Source organism: Lissotriton helveticus, chromosome 7 (genome assembly GCF_964261635.1).
Source record: "Lissotriton helveticus chromosome 7, aLisHel1.1, whole genome shotgun sequence".
NCBI lineage: Eukaryota > Metazoa > Chordata > Amphibia > Caudata > Salamandridae > Lissotriton > Lissotriton helveticus.
This window is the reverse complement of record NC_136068.1, coordinates 278796530-278818892: the sequence shown is the minus strand read 5'-3', so window position 1 is coordinate 278818892 and position 22363 is coordinate 278796530. Positions and strand designations below refer to the sequence as shown.

General features: G+C 41.0%; 1 protein-coding gene across 1 annotated transcript in view; it reads left to right on the top strand.

Moving 5' to 3' along the window:
• Window positions 1-22363, top strand: part of LOC144768420 (protein-glutamine gamma-glutamyltransferase E-like) — a 204263-nt gene that overhangs the window by 31563 nt on the left and 150337 nt on the right. The window contains exons 2-5 of the mRNA XM_078652063.1: window positions 4405-4575; window positions 6190-6435; window positions 21458-21576; window positions 22111-22236. Of these exons, the coding sequence (XP_078508189.1) occupies window positions 4405-4575; window positions 6190-6435; window positions 21458-21576; window positions 22111-22236 (662 nt within the window). The remainder of the gene's footprint in view (window positions 1-4404; window positions 4576-6189; window positions 6436-21457; window positions 21577-22110; window positions 22237-22363) is intronic.

Here is a 22363-nt window from a genome sequence, read left to right as displayed (position 1 = left end):
AACCGGTCCGCAGAGACACAAATCAATGGCCCAATCGAAATCACAGGTCAGGCAGTGAAATACAGGCTGGACACAGGTGAAGTAGGAGAATCGAAAAGATAATCCATATGCCGTGCTTAATATCGCCAACGGCATTGTGCCATAATATTCTAGCATGCGATTGCGGAACAGTGTCAGCAGCTGCAGGGTGGGAGGTTGCATAGGAGGGACATCCATATTTAAAAATGTAAAAAAGCACAAGAGCGTCCGCTGGTAATGCAAGTAAAAATGCCAATCCACGAACCAGAGTGGAGAAAATAGAATGAAAGGAAGCAGGGATGACTCCAAAGATTTTCTCAAATGAAGTCACGAGACCACTGGTAACAACTTTAAAAAAGTGCGCCAGGGTCTTTGTGGAGGATGCGTTAAAGATAGTCGGAACCATCTTGCTGAAATTGAAAGGCAAATCTGAATTGAAAAGGGTCTGCACCTCTGTACGGGTGTTCGCTATGTGAAGCACGAAAGTTTCACGGGCCGAACTCAAGGCCACCTCTCTCTGAGACAAAAGAGCTCTTATTCTTGCCATGCCGTTGAAATCTGTCCCAAGGTTGGTATTTGTGGCCAGATTGAAAACTCCCTATGTTCATGTGTGGGAGGAAATAGAACATTTCTGCAGCAAATAACCCGTTCACTTACTGTTACGATAAAAGGAATACTTTTAATTAACTCAGAACAATCTTCATTATTGAGCATCAAATAACTACCATTTTCCAACAACTTGAACGTGGGGATGATAGCAGGAACTGGCGTGCCTTGCAACACGCAAGCCATATTTGGTCGGTGTTTGTTGCATGAACCGTGTAACTGTATGTGCCTACACATTAGTGAATGATCTGGCGTCTCAGTGCATTCCTCTCCATTCAGATAAACTTCTTGATCATCTTTGAAACATCTGTATGTGTATGGAAGCGACCAGACCTCATGAAGAAAAGCACTACCTAAAGGTTCATAACGACCTATTGGTATATATTTCATACAATTTGAAAACTTATATAAAGCAAAAGGCAGCGTTATTAAACCGTGGATAAGGCACGTTGCCAAAAAACCCGCAATCCTCTGCTGATGATGTCACTGAGCATGTCAGGAATGATGTAATATGTGACATCATCAGCAGTGGATTACGGGTAATAGTATCTCTAGTTTACTCCCCTATAGCTGTCTTTCTTTTAACATAAGTGCCTGTTTCCTTCCCTTATACTTACTGTTTTTGGTTCGCTTCTGGTTCGCGTACCGGCGAGCGAACTGGGAAGCGAACTAAGAGAAATAGAGGTTGGCACAGTTCCAAATATTGTACCAATTTTTTAATAACGGGGAGGTAGTTCTGAAAAGAACTTTTTTTTTAATTGTTTTTGTTGTTTTATATTTTTTTTATTATTTTTCGGAACATTTTTTTACTTTTTTTGAATTTTTCTGAACAGATTTATATTTTTTGGGGTTTTTCTTGGAGGGGGCAATGAAAACGATTCATTGTAAAGGGCTCAACAGGAGCAACAAAACAAAAAAAGAAGTATTTATTATTTTGGGCGTTTCGTACAAACTTGCATATGATAGTCAATAGCTCTGTTGATCAGAGTGATGCTTTTTTCTCCGTAGGAAATGAATCCATCGCAAAATACGCAGATGTGTTTTACTTCACCAAATTTCATTTGTATATTTGGCACCATCTCCCTGCCCTCTGGTCCCGTTACTTCCGGTACAACAGATCTTCTGGCCATAATAGGGAGATTATCTAGGTCGTTCCGAAACTGTGCAGCACTGTAGTTGTTAGGATGCCACCTAGTCATATGGCGATGCATTGTGTAGTTTCCGAAACTGTATTTTTTCTCGGTTCCTCTGGACAGTCTATCTTGACATATAAGGCAAGTTACGTATCTTGCATTTACTTTTTTCTGACCATTGGGAATTTTAAAAAATTGCCAAATGAAGTTTTCTTTCCGGTGAGACGTCCTGGGCTGCTCAGGCAAAAACTGCCTCTCTTCGTGCTCGTCGTCCTGTTCCTCTTCTTCTTCTTCTTCTTGAATTATAACTTGAGCAGGTGGTCCACTCTTCCTTGGATGTGGTGGAGGTGGTGGGGAAGCACCAGCTGAAGCTACTAAAGAAGCCATTGCTCAGTGATCACAAAGGGTCTTTCTCTCACAATGATGAAAGTCAGAGTGAGGAAAGAAGGAGGGATTTTCATCATTTGGGAAAAACAAGAGTTCTCAACCAATCAAAAGTGTTCATTTTAGATTATATGACCTAGTCTTACATCATTAGGAAACCAAAAGTGAAATGAACCAATGAAAAGTGTTATTACCAAGTCACATGACTTGCTGTGTTTACGTTAAGCGCTTTGCAGGGCCTCCCGGTTTGCTTCCAGAAACCTGCGCTTTGCGACTCGCTTCGCGTACCAGTTCGCTAACGTAGCACGTCATATGACGTATCACGCGACAACGTGAAACGTCATGCGGACGGGAGGCGTCACGATGTTGTTTTCTAACGCGGCACTTGCGGTAAAGAAACGTTTACCGGCTCGCGGTCTATTTCGCGGCATCAAGGTCAGCTAACGGGAAGCTTCCCGATTCGCGAAGCGGGAACGAAGAAAAAAAAATATTTAAAAAAAATTATTCATAAACATATAAAATATATTTTTGGATTTAAAGAAGAATACATTTTACAGCTACAGATATTAGCTGTTAAAAAACCAATGAAATTCACAGAAAAAACCATAGGTTATAGACCATATATAGTTAGGAATTAGCATTTACAAAACCTTGAAAATTCACTGAAAAAAACATAGGTTATAGACCATATATAGTTAGGAATTAGCATTTAGAAAACCTTATTTTACTCACACAAAACCATTGAAATTCCATATATAGTTAGTTGCACTAACTATATATTGCGCACCCGCAATCCACTGCTGATGATGTCACATATTACATCATTCATGACATGGTCAGTGACATCACTGATGACATCACTGATGACATCTCAAATGACATCACTGATGACATCACTGATGACATCTCATTTGACATCAATGACCACATCACTGATGATATCATTCATGTGACAATACAATGCATCTCCTCACATTTTAATATAACCTCTGTTTCACCCAGTGTTAAAAAGAGAGTATAATTTTTGAAACCATTGACACACCAATACTAGTTACTACATACGCACTCACTGATTGCTACGTCTACACACACCTTCACTCATTCACCCATACAATCATTCATACATACAATCACTCATCTTTACAACACTATCATATGCACTCATACACCTATACAGACACTCACAGTCTGCCACTCATCCATGGAGTTACTCACACACCTAGTCAGTCCTGTAAAGAATCAATGACACTTCCATTTTCTTGTCTATACAGTTAAACATAGAGCACCTTACATTTTCAAACATATACTAACACATACTTACCTTCTTATACAATCATTGATACAAGTACAGATTGATCTGCACAGAGTCACACACCTCCCAGCTAGCCACACACACACTCAGTCTCCCATACAAATACTTGGGCAATCAATCAATAACCCATATAGTTACTCATATAGCTACTGATCAACACATGCAGCAGTTTACAGAACAACAGACATAATGATGCACAAATTAAGACAGTTTAGTCACTAACCCATGCAGTCAGTGAGACACATTTAATCACTCACTCATACAGTCAGTCATGCACCTACTAAATCCTTCGTCCAGACACTTACACATCCACTCATTCTTCAATATGTAAGACATATTTAAACTTTATAGAAACAAAAAATCACTGGATGTTGTTATCAGTGATGTCATCAGTGATGTCATTTGAGATGTCATCAGTGATGTCATCAGTGATGTCACTGACCATGTCATGAATGATGTAATATGTGACATCATCAGCAGTGGATTGCGGGTGCGCAATATATAGTTAGTGCAACTAACTATATATGGAATTTCAATGGTTTTGTGTGAGTAAAATAAGGTTTTCTAAATGCTAATTCCTAACTATATATGGTCTATAACCTATGGTTTTTTCAGTGAATTTTCAAGGTTTTGTAAATGCTAATTCCTAACTATATATGGTCTATAACCTATGGTTTTTTCTGTGAATATATATATATATATATATATATATATATATATATATATATATATATATATATATATATATATATATATATATATATATATGTACATATATATATATATATATATCACCACAGGATTCTGTATTCACATGTATATTACTCTATATGTCACCTTGTTTATGAATATTTCCCATCTTCTAAACTTTCTCCTGTTGCCACCTATCTTCAATCAGTCAGTCTTTTTGCAGTCATCTCAAGGAGTTCACATTTTCTGTTTACTTCACAGGTCTGGAACTGACGATTATCAACCTGCACATTCCAGCAAACAGGAAGTCTCACCACACTGATAAATACATCAGCAACGAGCTGATCCTGAGGAGAGGACAGCCCTTCAAAGTTAGCCTCACCTTCAACAGGGCTCTTAAAAGAGAGCGCATTGCATTCACTTTGGAGACAGGTACAATGCTCCTAGTACTTTCGTGTTACACATATGGCAGGGCTCTCTAATCTCCCAGGTCCTCGTGTGAGCTGTTCATTCTTTCTTACTTTCTTTGCATTTTGGGATTTGAACTCATCATTATTCCTTTATGAAATCTAGAATCCATGTCCCAGAATGCAAACCAAAAAAGTTGTCCCGGAAGAGTAACTCACACATGGACCTGGGAAACTGAGAGTTCTGTAAACTTGGGTGTTAGTTAAGGTAACTAGCAGTATATGATGATACCTTTGCTTGCCCTTTGGAACCGCAGGCACTGCCCTTGATACCTCTAATTTCAGGTTTCATGACGTCAGGAGCATGATTAAAAGTTAAACAGGGCTCTATCATACATTTGTATTCTGTAGTGCCTATTCCTTGTCCTTTCTCTAGTTCTATGAAGGTATCTAGAGGCAAACAGTGGGGAAAGTCATCAACTTTGTGCTGTCATGAGGGGGTGGAGGAGGGTTAAGGGTAGTGTGATGCCAATTTAGTTCTCTCTGACATTTTCGTGCGTCAGTGTCAATGGTCACAAAGGAGCATTTTCCCATTTGCAGGTACTAATGGACAAGTAGTGTCTGCAATACATTTAGGGCCTGATGTACTAAGCAGTTATGAGGTTGTAAAGCCTGATAATAGCAAAAAGACAGGTCTTGCAACCGCAGTACTGCAAGCAGGATGTATCAAAGGCATACTGCGAGTGGGAAAATGCTCCCTACCTCGCATTGTATATGCAACACATTGCTGTTTGGCTGAAAGGAGTGTCCCCCCCCTTTCTGCATCTCAATACCGGTTTCAATGGTTTAGTACCATATTTGCCATTGACTGTACACCAGCAACTGAAAGGAGGTGGTATCCAATCATAAAATAGAAGCTATTCCTCAGGGATAGCTTCTAATTTTCTGTATGTGGGCTGTCAACATTGGGTGAAGGAGATAATGGCCCATGCTCCTATCAAAGTCTCCCCAAGGAATGCATTTTTTTTATTGCAACCCTCTTAAGAGATTTGTGCAGATTGAAGAAAGAGCAGGGTTTCAGCAAATATAGGGATAGCTATCAGCGTCCCATGGTAGGACTCCATCCAGGATTTCTCATTACAATCAGTGGGATTCACAAAGAGAATCCTGCCTCGTTAATATAGATCTAGCAAGATCCTAAAATTCTACCTAATGGCCATTTTGCACAGGGTGTACTGTCTTCAGCGCAAAATACGGGTCGTGTTGCAAAGCAGTTGGGGGCAGATTTACAAGGACCTTGAACCACTTTTGCGTCCCTTTTCCCATGTTAAATGTGACACAAAAGTAGCGCAAGGGGCTTGTAAATCTGCCCCTTGATGTACAGAAAGATTGATTGCTTTAAAACCCATCCTTTGTGTACATTGAGTTCAAAGTTTCTACACAAGTAGCCCATAATGCAAACTCACCAGAAATCCCACCAATACCTTTCATTCACAGATGTGCTTAAAGCAAAACTGTTGCAATATAGATGTGATATGCTCAAAATATATCACAGACAGTGATACTTTCGTGATTTAATCTTATGAACATGTGAATAGCATTGTTTCATCTTTACCTGCCTCTTGCTGTGTTTTCACAGGGCCACAACCGGATGAAGTCACCAATACAAGAGCTGTGTTCCCTCTTTCAAGAACTGTGAAGCCAAATTCCTGGGGAGCAGTTAAAAGTGCAGGCAACGGATCTTCGAGATTCTTAGAAATCTCTATCTCAAGTCCGAGGAACGCCATTATTGGGCGCTACAGTCTGAGCGTTCAGATTTCGGAAAATAAAATCTCGTCCCACAAACTCGGGAATCTAGTGCTTCTCTTCAATCCTTGGGCTTCAGGTATGGTAAATCTCTGGGAAAACGCGTCGATTGTTCTTTGTTGATGTAAAATCTTATGTGAGTTTAACGTTTATCTGTTTGTATCTTTTATGTAATTCATGTATTCCGAAGTCCTTATGTAATGTAGCTGTTTCTATTGTAAAGCGCTCTGACACCTTGGGGTAAAGGTCGCAATATATAAAAACATAAATACATTTTAAAAAGGGACAACACTGCTGCTGAATTTAGGAGGGATTGTTTATTTAAGTGGGCAGGTAAAATGGCGTCTCTTCCGTAATGAGTGAGCACGCGAGAGAATGAGTGAAAGATTGTATATTTATAAGGTGCAATAAGTGTAACTTGATGCCTCTGAGAAGTCATCCAGATATAGTATCTGTCTGAAATGAGGAGATAGTTCAGTAAATACAGAAAATCTACTTTTCCCTTTTAAAAATATTTGTGTCTGCAAAATTTCAATAAAGTTGTCTATCCCACTGAGGAATGTACCTGTTAATGGCATGTGCAAAGTAGACAGGGACTTCCCCAAGCAGATAACTTATTCAGTCCCTTAAAATAGATCTAGCCTTTACTGCTAACCACTCCCACAACCAGGAGTCTATGGCTCATTTAGGGTTTGTAGAAGGAGGAGAGCCACAATAAGCTGGTAAATCTTATACCCAACCAAACCCATGGTCCCCTCTCCCCATATAAAGACATCTTATACCCATCTAAACCCACGGTTCTTCCTCCCTATGCATAGGGGGAATAACCACAGGTCAACAATGACAAGACAGAAGTACTGATTTTCTGCAAGAGCACCTCACCATGGCACTGCAACTGGTGGCTGGCTGACTTTGGAACCAAACGTCCACCCTACACCCAAACCAGGAACCTCAGATTCATCAAAAGCAAACTGGACATGACCATACATATCAAAGCTGTCACTAAATCCTTCTTTCGCACTCAGAAGATTACGAAGAAGATCTTTAAATGGCTCCCAAGCAACACCAGAAATACTGTCACTCACTCCCTAGACACCACTGTAGTGTAGTTCCTATATCCCTGATAGGCTCTGCGCATTGGAATAACATACAGTATAGTTTTGACATAGGACTGAGGTCAGTATGTCTCTATTGAGTATGTTTAAACTTAATTGTGTGTGTGCCAGCTAACTCAGAGGTCACTAGAAACTTTCTCGAATGAACAAGAAGGGATTAGTTTCTGACAACCGCATAAACATGACAACTTTGTTTCCCTTAGAGTCGGAACAATATCTTCAGAGTCGTGGAAACAATAGATAACTATTTCACTTAGTCAATCGTGCATGCTTCGTTTCTACAGAGGTGCAGAGAAATATAGAGACAGGCGTTTCAATAAAAAGGAGTTTATTGAACAGTCTTCTTTCTCATGCAAGAGATATGAACTGCTACAATCGTAAGACAGAATGCGAAGTATAATACGTACAGAGTAAACAGTAATATAAAATAATACTGTAATAGTATGGTCTGTTGCTATGACATATATAAAAATACATACATAAATAACACAGGCTAAAATACTCAACTGGTGCTTCTAAAATAATCCTACCCCAGCGTACCTAACCTATGTCTAGTACGAGGGAAGAAGTAGGTGCTGTTTTAGCTATAGTTTAGTTTTGCCAAGAATTGCTAAAGGTTTCTCTAGGTTCTAATCAGCTCCATACTTTAGAGTGAGAGAGGTTGGTATCTCTTTCCCGGCACTCGATTTCCAAACACCCCGCAAGGGGATTCAGAAACACTGGAGCTGGATTCTCTGCAGGAGGATGACAGTGTCTAGTCAGTGCGTCAGCTTGGGAGATGACTTCCTTTGGGACTTGCTAAGGCGAGCTGCTTCGTGCAAGTAGGTAAGTCGAACTGCACCGAACCACACCATGCTTTGCCATAGCAAGTGAAGGTATATTTATACCTTGAAGGTGTTAAGAATGCCAGTATTGACTTAGAAGTCGGGCATATGAACATCATGAATGAACCCCTAAGGAATAGATGTTCATACATAATAAATGAGTTCTTGGAGCAATCAATATCCAGGCAAGGGGATGTCCCTAAAGCCTAAGAGTCTGATTTTCCAAGAACTCGTTGTGACGTAGATGAACAGATGGAACTAGCCATGCCTGTATTTGGGTAGCATGGACTATGCCTAAATAAGGACTGGATTTCTATGCCTATATATAGGGCAATGTGAAATACACCTATATAAGGGCATGAATCAGGAAATTCATACAGAATCTAAATCGATACACAACAACACTTTTTACTGGTTATACCAAGAAACTCACCAGAAAACTTCAAACAGGCAGAACTCACAAGCCAGGCACGGCCTCAGCTTTCTACAGAGAATTCACATCACACAACATCTCAGGGCGCTCCACTGCCTCCCAATACATAAATGCACTCATTTCAGACATCTCTCACACACATTCAAGGCACTATGGGGCTTATTTGCAAGCCTGTTGTGCCATCACTGCATCACTTTTTTGGACACACTAGTGGCGCAATGGGCTTGCACATATTTACAAGGCCTTGTCAAGTCACCCTTCATGACTCTTTATGGCCCTGTAAATATGGGCCCCTTTCACACATTACTCTGTGTGAAAGATGCATTCCATGGGTGTTTTTGAGGCTGTTCCAATGCAACATTCATGGCACTTGACTGATTCCCAGAATTACAACATTTTGTAAAACTGGGAATGCGCCAGAATCCTACTCCTCATGCAATGAGGAAAAATACTTTTATTTCTCCTCATTTCCTGCATTCTGCAGCACTCACAGAAAGATGAAAATTCCATTAATTATTGTTTTTGTGCAGGAAGGTGTCCCTTTCTGCACACAAACAATCATTTTTACAGCACAGGCACCCTTGCAAAATGACGCACGGGGGCCTGCGCTGGTTCATTGTAACCAATTGTGTGCCAGTGCAGGGTAAAGCACAGGGATGCATTGTAATATTGTTCCCAAACACCTTTTTTCAAATGCATAGCATATTTTATGCCAATCAAGGATTCAATACTAATAGCAACTTTTTTGACACTTTTTTTGTCATACCAAATTTTCTGTTTTTCTTGAGTTGGTCCTGCATTCTTCTTTACTAACTTCAACAGTTGCTGTACATCAGACTCACTCCTAATCCATTTCAACATCCACACAAGGTGAAAACTGGTATTGGCTTTCCTACTTCTTAGAAGTTCAAGCTTTGAGACCTTGGTAGTAGAATGAGGTGTGGTGCCATAAAAACACAACATGCTACAGACAGCCTTTATAACAGCATTTGCCCAATACTCTGTTCATTCTTTCTACAAGGACATTGGTTTGTGGGTGGTATAGGGAGCTCTTCAAATGCTGACATCATATGACCAGACTCTAACTCTTTATTTACAAACTGGGTACCATTGTCAGAAAAAAATGCTCAGGAAAACCCTTGATCAGGAAAATTTCCCTCAGAAACTCCGTGATAGTACTAGCATTAGAATCCCAAAGACCATTCTGAAACATGATCTATCAAAATAACTATAAATCTGGAACCGCTTGGTAAGGAATCATATGGCCCCATGATATCTATACCCAATTTGACCCAAGGGCCAGGTGAACATTCTATAGGCATATGGAGTGGAATGGATGCCTTCAAACTTTTGTCAGCAGACATACAAACCACACATCTTTTCGCAACTTCCTCTATATCAGAGTGCATTCTGGGGCACCAAAATGGCTCTTATATATGCCTCCTAGTTAGGAAGATCCAATATGTTCCTCATGCGCAATATTTATAATGCACTCCTTATGGTATGTGGGGGAATCAACTTGTCTGACCTCAACACCATACCATCCTCAAAAGAAATGTCATTGCTTACTTTACAATTTGGCTGTACTAATGGTGAGAGTACCTTCTATGTTGGCCAACCCTTTTGGACCAAATCTATGATTCGTTGCAAAACTTGGTCTTTTGACATAGCTTCTATCCTCTCTTCTTCTGAACGAACCTTTAGCTCTGGGAAGCTACAAGACAATCTTCAATAGCCTCATCCAACAAATCTGACAATTTTACATTTCCATCTCCATCATCATCAGACATACAGGGAAAACTTGGAAGAAAATATGTGCCTGCTGTTCCTACCACCAGGAATATGAGCAATATCAAACTGAAATTGCATCAATTTAATTGACAATCTTAAAATGTGACGAGAACAGCACTTCCTTCCATTTCCACTAAGAGTGTTAACTAACGGTTTATGATCAGTTTGCAATTTAAAATGCTTTCTCCACACATACGTGCACAACTTCTATATGGTCCAACAACACGCCAACAACCCCTTTTCAATAACAGAATATTGCAATTCCACTTCACGAAGAACGATGGATACAAAAGCTATAGTATATTCATTATTTTCATCCTACTGCGCAAGCAGTGCACTCACTCTGACTTGACTAGCATCAACAGTGATACAACTACGCAAATATTGGGATTACATTGTTTGAGAGCCTCACTTTGGCCCAATGCAGTTTTGATATGCTTAAAAGTCAACTCACACTTGTTACTCCACACAAATTTAGACCCTTTTTTAAGTAAATCATTGACGGGTCTGAACTTGGTGGAAAAATCCAGAATGAAACGTGAGTAAAACTTGCACAGACCCAGGAATGATTTAACCCCCCTCTTATCAGAAGGAGGTAGAGCCACAAAAATAGAGTCCTGGGTGCAAGCCTGTCTTTTGAAATGACAGATCCAAGATATTCCACTTCATTGCAGTGAAACTTGCACTTCTTTTCTTCCAAAACCCTCGGTGATCTATGAAAATTTGCAACACACATTGGAGAACAACATGGTGAGACTCCATGTCCTTGGTAAACACCAACCGGCCATCCTGGAAAATCAGAACATCCTTCAACATATTATCCATAACTTCCTGGAAAACAGAGGTTGCAGAAGCAAGGCCAAACAGCATCCTACGATATTGAAAAGTGCCAATTTGAGAAATGAAGGCAGTAAGATGTGTAGGGTCCAAATGGAGCTCTACCTGATAATAAGCACTTGCCAACTCAAGATTAGAAAAAGCTGTAGATCAGGCAGTAGTTGCAAATAAATCAGAGATTTTAGGCAATGGAAGAGTACCCACACAAACACACAGCTCACCACACCTCTTGCGCGCCACTACTAAGGACCCGATTACGATCTCGCTTGGAAGGGCTACGGACCGCATCCGTCAAAAGCGAGGCCGACTCGCTGCCCCATTTTCAGAATGACTTGTACTGCTGTACGAGCGGGCAAGTAGAATGCATATATAGACTTGCGCTTCGAACGACTCATACATGTCAGCGATGCCTTCCGGACGACTCTAACATGGCTGAATTGTGCTGCGCCATGGGGCCGATTTCTGTGCTAGCACGTACGATGAACGCGTCTATCAGTTAAATAGAATATATATATATGTCGCAACCTTCGCCCGATGAGACTGCCGTCTCACCACTGTCAGTTTCCTCACAAACAGTTCTCAAGAAAGACGAACAGAACAGACCCAATTTCTTCGTGCATTTAGTGGTTTATTTTGAAAATATATATATCCAAATCCACACCTCCTCCGAAGACAAAGTGCAAGGCCACAGCAGGGGAACACGAGGAAACACCTTTATTCCATCACAGAGGTGAGAGAGCAGAACCACCAGCCACTATCGGCGGATGCATTTCGGCAATAACTTTAGCCTTCCTCAGCGCCAGTGGTATGTTGCTTCAGGTGTAGGGCGGGTATCACAGATAAAGTATCTTGCCCTATGCTGATTGGTCGTGCATCGCTCCACCCCCAAATGTTAAATGCCTATCGTAGAAATCTCTGGTAGGTCACTCCATGTTCTGTGACTACCAGTCCCAGCATGCATAGTTGTTGGTAAGCACTTCTGGGCGATGTTGCGCAGTGCGGGTTGGTGCTACGAAGGTGTCGGCTCCCCGTGCCTCATGCTTTTGGAACACAATATCTCCTCAGGTCCCCAACCGTTCCAACCTGAAAGTATCCGGGTTTTAAATAAGCGGGGGCAAGGAAGGCAATCATTCCTAGCCCAGCGTGAAGCAAAATTGCCTCAACACCGCCTCATCTCGTCCCGGGCTGACAAGTGGGCTCTGGTCATTCCGGTAACCCGGATCCGCTCCAATGTTCCACAAACGTAGAAACCAGTGAGCCAGAGCCCGCTTGAAGGAACGGGGGCCTCGTGTGCGTGACACTGGAAATCGCGCTGTATATATATGCACACAAAGTCTTCTAGAAAAAAGGCTCGCACTCGGAGGTATAAACCAGTGTAGTTTTAATCGTTATGCTTTTCGTCAGCAAAACTGACTTGATCACACAATATTCACACGATACAGGAGAGCATACATAGCAAATGAAACACAAAACGGACTGTGATCAAAAGTCAGTCGACTTTGGCGGCCATTACTGAATGTGCAATGTAAGAGTGAAATATACTCCATTCCTGAAATAGCATTAGTAAATGCTCCAAACACTAGTATATATATTCTCATTTCATCAACACGTGTTGTGAGACCATGAATTTCATAGTGAAAAATTCACAAAATGTAAGCAAATTTTCAAATTGAACATCACAGTATAACGATACAAATAATGTGTACATGTGTCATAGGCTCGACTTAGTGCTCTAAGTGTCAAGGCAACAAGGCAGTAATATTGACATATGCATTTCACGTATGAACAATAAAGTTAAACCACATTGAAGCCAAAACGGGAGAAGCTCATGCGCTGTCTGTCAAAATGTTGACACGAAAGTGACTAGAATGTCTGAAATTACTGGTGGGTAGTAAACAACTACTCTATTACCGGGCGGCATAGTGCCCAGATCGTTGTTGCAATCAAGTAAGCAATTCCAATTAATGTTCCCACTTGTACTAATGGTGGGACAGTAAGCTACTCATCGCGAGCGCATAAGCGATGAGTTAGAATGACAGTACAGAGGAGGATAACACATCTGATAGTTATCCTATACTGGATCAGGGCAATGAACTGGCATGGTGCAATGGGAGAGCACAACACGGAAAATGTACGCGGGATAGTGCCTATAGCCCACAGGCCAACATAATATCATTGGCTTCCAACCCACATGATATATCCTTCTGTATACTGCAAATGCAATCATTGTACATACGTCATATTATACAAGCATCATAGTGATGTGAGCAATAACACATAGAGCATAATTAGGCGTTTGACCAGATTACAGATAAAATCAAATGCACCCAACGTTCTCCTCATTGAAAAAAGTGCCAGAAGTGAAAAATAACAGAGTAAAAACAATAAAGATAGAAAATATCTTATCTGGAGGTGGACCCACAGGATGGGGAAGAAAAGGGTAGGGTGACCGGAACGGATGAGACAGTCCGCAAAAAAAGTACCCTTCCTTTCCTCCTGTGCAAAGAGAGAAAATAAAAGAACAGTGATGTTAAAATTTGAGGTGTAATCCTATTACTTCATAATATTTAACCACATTGATAAAATCAAACACAGGTATGAAATTTCATAGAGTTAAAGTGAACACTGAGCAAGCAGATATACACACATATATAATTCATTATGTAAATGTGTACTTAATTCCTCGTCCAAATTTTGATGTTTGAGGAATTTGGTTTCAAGTTCCAGTATCCATCTTGATTCTCGTTTGCGCAAGAGTAAGGTTCTGTTTCCCCCTCTCAGACCAGTATGAACTTGTTCCAACACAAAATAACTGAGCAGGGAGCTATTGGATAGATGGAATAGTTCAAAATGTCTGCAATCGGATAATTTTTGTCCTTTTTGTTGATGGAACAGATATGCTCAAGGACTCTCTTTTTGGCCATACAGGTAGTGCTGCCAACATACCACTTTTGGCAGGGACATATGAGTACATATACACAGTGTGTTGTGCTACATATGAAAAATTGATTGATCTCTTTCGGCATATTACATCCTGGGATGGTCACTGTTGTTATCCTCGTGCTATTTCGACAAGCCTTGCAGTGTCCACATGGATAGAAGCCTTTAAGGATAGTAGCATTGGTGACAGATTTCGATGTTATGTCATTGCGTACCAGAATATCTTTAAAGTTGTGTCCCTTCCTGTATGTTATGAGTGGTCTGTGTCGGAAAGTATGACCAATAATGGGATCACTGGTAAGTATATCCCATTTACTGGCCAGTATTTTTTGTATTTGTCCTGAGTTCCCATTGTAGGTGAGAATGACTCTGTTGGATTCTTCAGTAGTGGAGTTAACAGTGCTACTGTCTGGTGCAGTGGTCAATGTTTGAACATGGTCCATTTGGTTGACTCAGTCAATGGCTTTACGGAGTACCCAGTTCGGACAACCTCTGTCAAAGAACCTTTGAATCATAGTATCCTTTTCAGATTCAAAGGCGGCGTCGGTACTACAATTCCCTCGTGCTCTCAGCAGCTCCCCGTAAGGGATACTCCACTTGAGAGTATCAGAGAGGCTGCTGAGAGCATGAAGCAACGTATTCCCTGCTGTGGTTTTGCGAAAGAGACTAGTTTCAATGGTAGCTCCTTGAGGTTTAATTAGTACATCAGGGAACTCTATGGAAGCTCTACTCATGTTGTTAGTCAAAGTAATGTTACATTTGTTGTTATTCAGCTCCTGTATGAATTCAGTAGCCTTATCTTCAGTATCAGTCCAAATTTTTAAAAGATAATCTATATAGCTAAGCCAAATTTTGACTTTGCCAAAAGATTAAGTCAGATTGGTATCAGCACGTATGTCTTCTTCCCATTTACCCAGAAAAAGATTGGCAAAACTTTGGGCAAAGCATGTGCCCATATCTGTGCCAAGGGTCTGCTTATAATTGGTGCCATCAAACATGAAAATGTTGTTGGTCAGGCACAAGTGCATCATTTCCAAAAGCATTTTCGTATGTTCTAAATACTCAATGGGTCTGTTCTTAAGATAATGATGGCATGCTTCTATTCCCTATACATGATCGATAATCATATACAGGGAATTTACATCCAGTGTTATCATGAGATCATTGGTTTCCTATTTAATCTGTTTGAGTTTGGACAGGAAGTCTTTACTGTCCTCTACATGTGAATGTAACTCTACGACATAATCTAGGAGAAAGTGATCAACATACTTTGACACATACTCTAGGACACTTCCTACAGACAAGACAATGGGCCTCCCTGGTGGATTAGTGGGATTCTTGTGTACCTTGGGAAGTAAATACAATATCGACAACTTGGGGTAATCGCGTTTAAGAAAACAAAATTCTTCACATGTTATATTCCCTTTCTCCTCCCATTCTTTAAGTTCGTTCCAAGTGTCAACAATACTGTTATTATATGTGTCCAAATTGATTTTCATGTCGAATTTTTGGTCACTGAGTTGTCTTTCGGCTTCCGCTCTATACAGCTGTTTGTCCCACAGGACAATGTTTCCCCCCTTTGTCCGCTGGGCAAATGATGATGTTTGTATCATTAGCTAAGCTCTTCAAAAATTCTCTTTGGGTGGTAGATACATTATATTGAATATTTTTGTTCTGATGCTTTCATTTCAGTAAGGCCTGCGTGACAACCTCTTGAAAAGTGTCTATGTTGTCGTGAGGGAGATTTGGGTAGAAGATAGATCTGGGTTTGAATTTGGTGGAAGCCGTGGAGTCAGTATGGATCTCAGGATGCCAATCCTCTTGGGTCGTCTCTGTGTGTTCATGGTTCTTGGCTAGATCATGCATGTCTTTGAGTATTTCCACATCAGCTATGTTCAAGTTGTGGAAAGGGGAAATGTTATTGTTTACAGCTGAGGATTGGTTGTTAAATTGACTATGATCCGGTTTGTAAAGAAGGTGCCATTTTATTAATTTACACTTCCTGACAAAGCGATATAAGTGTACATGTGTCTGCATACTTAAAAATTTCCGTCGGACAAAAGGAAAGACCAAGACATAGCGTACATTTTTCATAAAATGTTAATTCTCTTTCACTTAAATTGATAATAGTTTTGTTTACCGTGTCCGGATCCATAATTTTTTGCCTCTGGAGCCACGTTTCTTGTTTCCCATGAGCTCTTTTGTGCTGGTTTTTTTATTCCCTTTGTTTTCTTCTTTTCCGTCTTTGTTTACTCTTCCTCTCCCTCTTCCTCTTCCACGGCCTCTGCCTCTGGTTGATCCTCCCCGCCTCGGGGGTGATTGTGGTGTCGTTCTCGGTATTTGTCAACCTCTTCGTAGGACTCTGAACTTGTCTAAAAAAGTTGCCATTCTAGAGGGCATTTGTCTATCAGATACTGAGCTAGTTGTAGAGATAGCTACATCCGTGTCAGATTCGCTGGTCTCTTTGGTTGCATTCTCTGTTTCAACCACAATTGTTTCCTTTGTGTTTCCTTGTTTCGGTAAGTCCTCATATAAATAGTCATACTTATGACTATATGTCAGAATGCGACCAGACTCATAGTCCACTCAGTCTCTGTGGAGTTTTCGTTGTTTGCGATTTTTTATATCACCTTCATGAGACTGCACTCTGGATTTCGATGTCTGTTATATCCTTGTTGACAATTTCTTGTTCGCTGCATTTGGACAATTCGTCTTCCAGCGCTTATATTTCCAACAAGATAGATTTCCAATCTTCCCGTGCATATTTGATTACTATTTTCAGTATGTTTCTTGAGCTATTGGCTGAGTTCTCTTGCCAATCCTGTAACATACTTGGGTTCTGGTATTCCTATGAGGGCATAATGTAGATACGGAGTCCCCTGGGTACCATTGCTTTATCACCATATTCCTGTAATGATATTGCTTCCCACCACTTCGCCATTTCAGATTTTTTCAGTTTTTCCAAACGTTTTAATTTAGCATTAAGTGATGTGTCTGTTTTTTGGTTGGGTTCAGAGTAATAGTAATTCCTATGCCTGGTGCCCGTGCTAACAGTGTCCCTGCTGCTGCATGGCGGTCTGCCTCGGTATTCATACCTGAAAATTGTGGGTCAAGGTGCCCGTTTGCATATAGGTTTTGCACCTGGTGGGAGGCACTTTCTCTCCGCGGTCGTCTGGTTTAACCTCCCCTCTAAGAATTAGAGGTTCCTTTTGCCGCTTTATTAATATTTTCGGATACGGTGGACTTGTTTTTCCTTACACTCAGGTACGCATCAGTATCCACTTTCTCGTTACGAGAATAATTCCTATCATAGGATGATCCGCATGCCAAATAATAAATAGTAGACACGGTCGTGATCTGTTTTCCGGAATGCTCATCCAATTAGTACTCGTTCGTGAAGTTGGCGTGCCGCTCGGTAAGGCTGTGTCTCCTAAAGCGCAGAGGTGAAAGGGAACAGGACACGTGTGTTCCCAAACAGCTCCCTCCCCTCTCAAACCCCACGCACCTCAAATGGGAAAAAGAGATGCCTACCTATGGCAGCGCGTGGAAACCGTCTTGGTCCTGAGATCGAGATCTGTACTCTTCCACAGAGATGCTTCTGCAGATCAGCGGCCGGCCGATTGACTCCTCTGTAATTTGAAGATTTGCTTTAATTTTGTGAATTTTTCACTATGAAATTCATGGTCTCACAACACATGTTGAGGAAATGAGAATATAAGATACTAGTGTTTGGAGCATTTACTAATGCCATTTCAGGAATGGAGTATATTTAACTCTTACATTGCACATTCAGTAACGGCCGCCAAAGTCGATTGACTTTTGACCACAGTCTGTTTTTTGTTTCATTTGCTATGTATGCTCTCCTGTATCATATGATTATTGTGTGATCAAGTCAGTTTTGCTGACGAAACGCGTAACGATTAACACTACACTGGTTTATACTTCCGAGTGTGAGCCCTTCTTCTAGAAGACTTTGTGTGCATTTAATTACCGGGAGACCCGCCCGGTGTGACCCGCCACCTGTCTACGGGACAGTAACTCCAGGAATCTGGCCGTTTGTGGAATATATGTATATATATATATATATATATATATATATATATATATATATATATATATATATCCACAAACAGTTGCCTGTCGAATGAAGTAAGCCTCACCAGAAGATTAAGATTCTACCACATTTATTAATGGAGGACACAGCGTGGGGAAAACAACAACTTGCAGCATCATACAGTCTTGCCTGACATGTTTCATGCAAATAGCACGTCCTCAAAGGCACTAGACTGAGCCGGAAAAGGCACGATCACTTGCTCGGTACTGCTTTTAAACAATGAAGTCCCGCCTTTTTGGGCGTGGCCACTCCTGTGGCCTGATGGTACTTGGGGTACCGTTCTTGCTCGAGTGAGCTGTCGTGACAAGTCCCCATAAGCAAAATATCACCCCAGTGGGTTGTGCAGCTCAAGTTCACATCCACGCAGCTAAATTCATTCCTCCAAAGCCGGCATCTTCTCCCTTAAGCACAGCCGAATTAACGTCAATGCAGGAGGGCTGTAAAAAGCCCCGGGGCTTCACTTTGCGGCTCAGGCATGCCGCACTAATTCCACAAAGCGATACAAAAGGGGATGATGGACGGAGCGTTTGAGCAAATCAAACACTCACCCCCAGACAACTGATCTCGGTTTAATCATCACCATTCTTTAGCTCACTCAGCCACCCCAGTTCAGACATGGCCATATCCAAATCAGTTTGACCCTGTATCTCATGGGAACAGTCCAGCCCGAACTGCCAAGCCATGTCTTCCCTGGACTGGAAACAAGCATCCTGGGACCGGTTTTGGGGTTTGGGGGTGAATGTTTTGCCATTGTGCAACATTCCGTCCATCATCTTGTGTATTTTGCACTAATTCCACAAACAGTTGCCTGTCGAATGAAGTAAGCCTCACCAGAAGATTAAGATTCTGCCACATTTATTAATGGAGGGCACAGCGTGGGGAAAACAACAACTTGCAGCATCATACAGTCTTGCCTGACGCATTTCATGCGAATAGCACTTCCTCAAAGGCACTTGACTGAGCAGGAAAAGGCACAATCACCTGCTCGGTACTGTTTTTAAACAATGAAGTCCCGCCTTGTTGGGCGCGGCCACTCCTGTGGCCTGATGGTACTTGTGGTACCGTTCTTGCTCGAGTGAGCTGTCGTGACAAGTCCCCATAAGCAAAATATTACCCCAGTGGGTTGTGCAGCTGAAGTTCACATCCACGCTGCTAAATTCATTCCACCAAAACCGGCATCTTCTCCCTTAAGCACTACCGAATTAACGTCAATGCAGGAGGGCTGTAAAAAACGTCCCTTTCAGACCACAGAGCAAACCGAAACTTGCCAGTCCTCACTCTCCTGGTTTAACCATGAATGTAGAAAATTAAGATTACAACTGGCCAAGGCTATTAGAGTCAACAATGTTGCAGATCTGAAAGTAGTGAGGAGATCCTACAAGAATGATCAGGCCAAAGCCAAAAAGGACTGGAAAGAGGATGGATGGCTTCAGATCAAGGATGCCTGCCAAAACAAGGATTTGCAGCCATTTTGGTTCTTGGCGACCAGGGAAGACATAGATTGACTGAGGCTTCCACCTGGCATGAACACTTTTCCACAGGTTACACTGGTACAGAAACATTAGTTTTCGAAAGGCTTGACTCCCATACCAACTACAGTCCAAACCCCCACATTTTTTACCCTAGAGGGAATATCACATAGTATACACTCAGTGATCAGGAACAAGGCTTCAGGGCCTTATGGCATCCCTGGTGATGTCTTCCTTTCCGACACATTTAACAGGTCCAAGTACATATGGGTACTTACTAATGGTATTGCAGCCGGTGCTGCAATACCACCCTCGTGGGGACAAATTTCGTTCAAGTGCTAGTCCCTTTGACTCAGTGTGATATTGGGTGTTAGTAACCAACAGATGCAACCATGTCCTTTTGGTGCACCACCCAGGATGCTTCACTTTTATCTCTATAATTAAAACAACCACCTCAAGGAGTTAAACTTGTAAAAAAATAAAGTGCTCTTCAGGAAACAATGGGTACAACCGGACAGGTCAATGCATTTCATTTCAAATAAGCTTTATCCGACAATTCATGTCATAAAACCATTGTTACATAAAATACTATTTAAGAATATAAAATAGTGGGTTAAAATATTTTTAAAAACATATACAAATAATCATATAAAAGAGTCCATTCAGCATTTTATGTTAAAAATGACAAGTTCATGAGACAAGAACAGAAAAAGGGGTAATTGCAAATAAGTAACAAGAACATTACAGACTTTTGGGAGTGCCAAAGCTCAAGAGTAGAGTACTGATGTCACATCCACTGTTAGACATAATTCCAAGTTCAATGATTCACAGACAATAGTTTTAATCTTATAGACCACATCCATCTCAGCAACTTGGCTACCGGAATTGCATGACGAGGTGATGAATCAGTTCGCAAAATTCTCAGGGCGACACTACTTAGTCTGGTACCCAACTCAATGCAAAACAAGGGGCTATGCTTGGCACTCGATTTGTGAGGAGAAACCTCTTACACATGCACTTCTCTGCATTTTTATCTCCAAGGGTTCAATTTTACACAATACCACTCAACTTTGAGCCATTTGGTCAAATCATGCAGCAAATAACAGATACAAAGCATTGTGTTGTTCTCCTAAAATATGTGTATGTATTCACGGTGTTCAAATCACTCCAGATAACTATCATGGAGGCTTTCTAGGCCCCTTTTAGTCTTGAAAGTTGGTTTTGAAGAGTTTGCTTCAGGATGTCTTCCATTGGCATTGGGAGGAAGCAATTTGTGTTTGACCTTTATTCCTTCATTGATGTGTTGCCATTTAGGCTGTGTGGATTTTTTGAGAGGAACAAGTTTGTTTAATGCTTTGTAGGACCGGCTTGGAACTAGCACAGAGAGAGAGGTGGATTTTAAATAATAAGAAGTGGGTTTAAATATATACCAGTGCAACCGTCTAGCTAAGGGTATTTAACTTCTCATTGCTCAAGAGACGTTCAGGACTAAATGCATGTTAATAGAAGGAAGTATGGACTGAACCTCAAAGTGATATACTCAGTTTTAACACCACTTTTGTCTTTGGGGGTTTTTAGGTGACAGCGTCTTCTTGGGGAACCATGAAGAGAGAGAAGAGTATGTATTGAATGATGGTGGAATCATTTACCTTGGAAATGCAGATCAGTTTGGCGGCAACCAATGGGACTATGGGCAGGTATTTAGACAAACATCATTGTAAATACAAAGGATCCATTGACTCAGGAGCCTAAGCTGCATTCAAAGACCCTCCAGTATTCCAAGCAGACACTGGGAAAATGCTAAACATGCAGTTTCAAGACACACACTCAGAAAAGACAGGCACATGTTCCCAAACAGAAACCTTATCTTTAATAATCCATGTCAAAAATTAAATCAAGAGTGTCCAAACATTTTACAGTTCAGTTTTAACTAAAGATTCAAGAATTCAAAGTTGTACAGCTTACTCATACCTATTTTAAAAGCATCCAGGCTTGGTGAATACAAATGAATTGCAACAAGCCATTTAACGAGTATGCTCAAGAATTCCAGTTTTCAAACTCAAGCATATTCCAAAAATTGAGGGTGCCCAACTAAAGACATGTCTCTCACAGCTTGTCTCAGGATTGAGATTGGATTTATTTAGGTGCACCAAACCAGGTCACCATAATGTGAGGCTTGATCCTTTTTCTCTGCAACAGACTTAGTTTTCATGCTTTTGTTTGCTCTACAGTTTGAAGAAAATATTCTGAGGATCTGCCTTGCCCTGCTGGACCGCAACCTGAATTACAAGGACAGTAAAAAAGACTACTCTCACAGGAATGACCCAGCATATGTGGGACGTGTCTGCACGGCTATGGTAAGGCACAATGTCAGTGTGCAACAAACATTTCAATAAGAAACGTGGGTCATACAGTCAAAATATTTTTTTGCTAAATGCATTGGAAAAAAAAGATCCTAGAATCAGTATTAAAAGCGAGGCATAA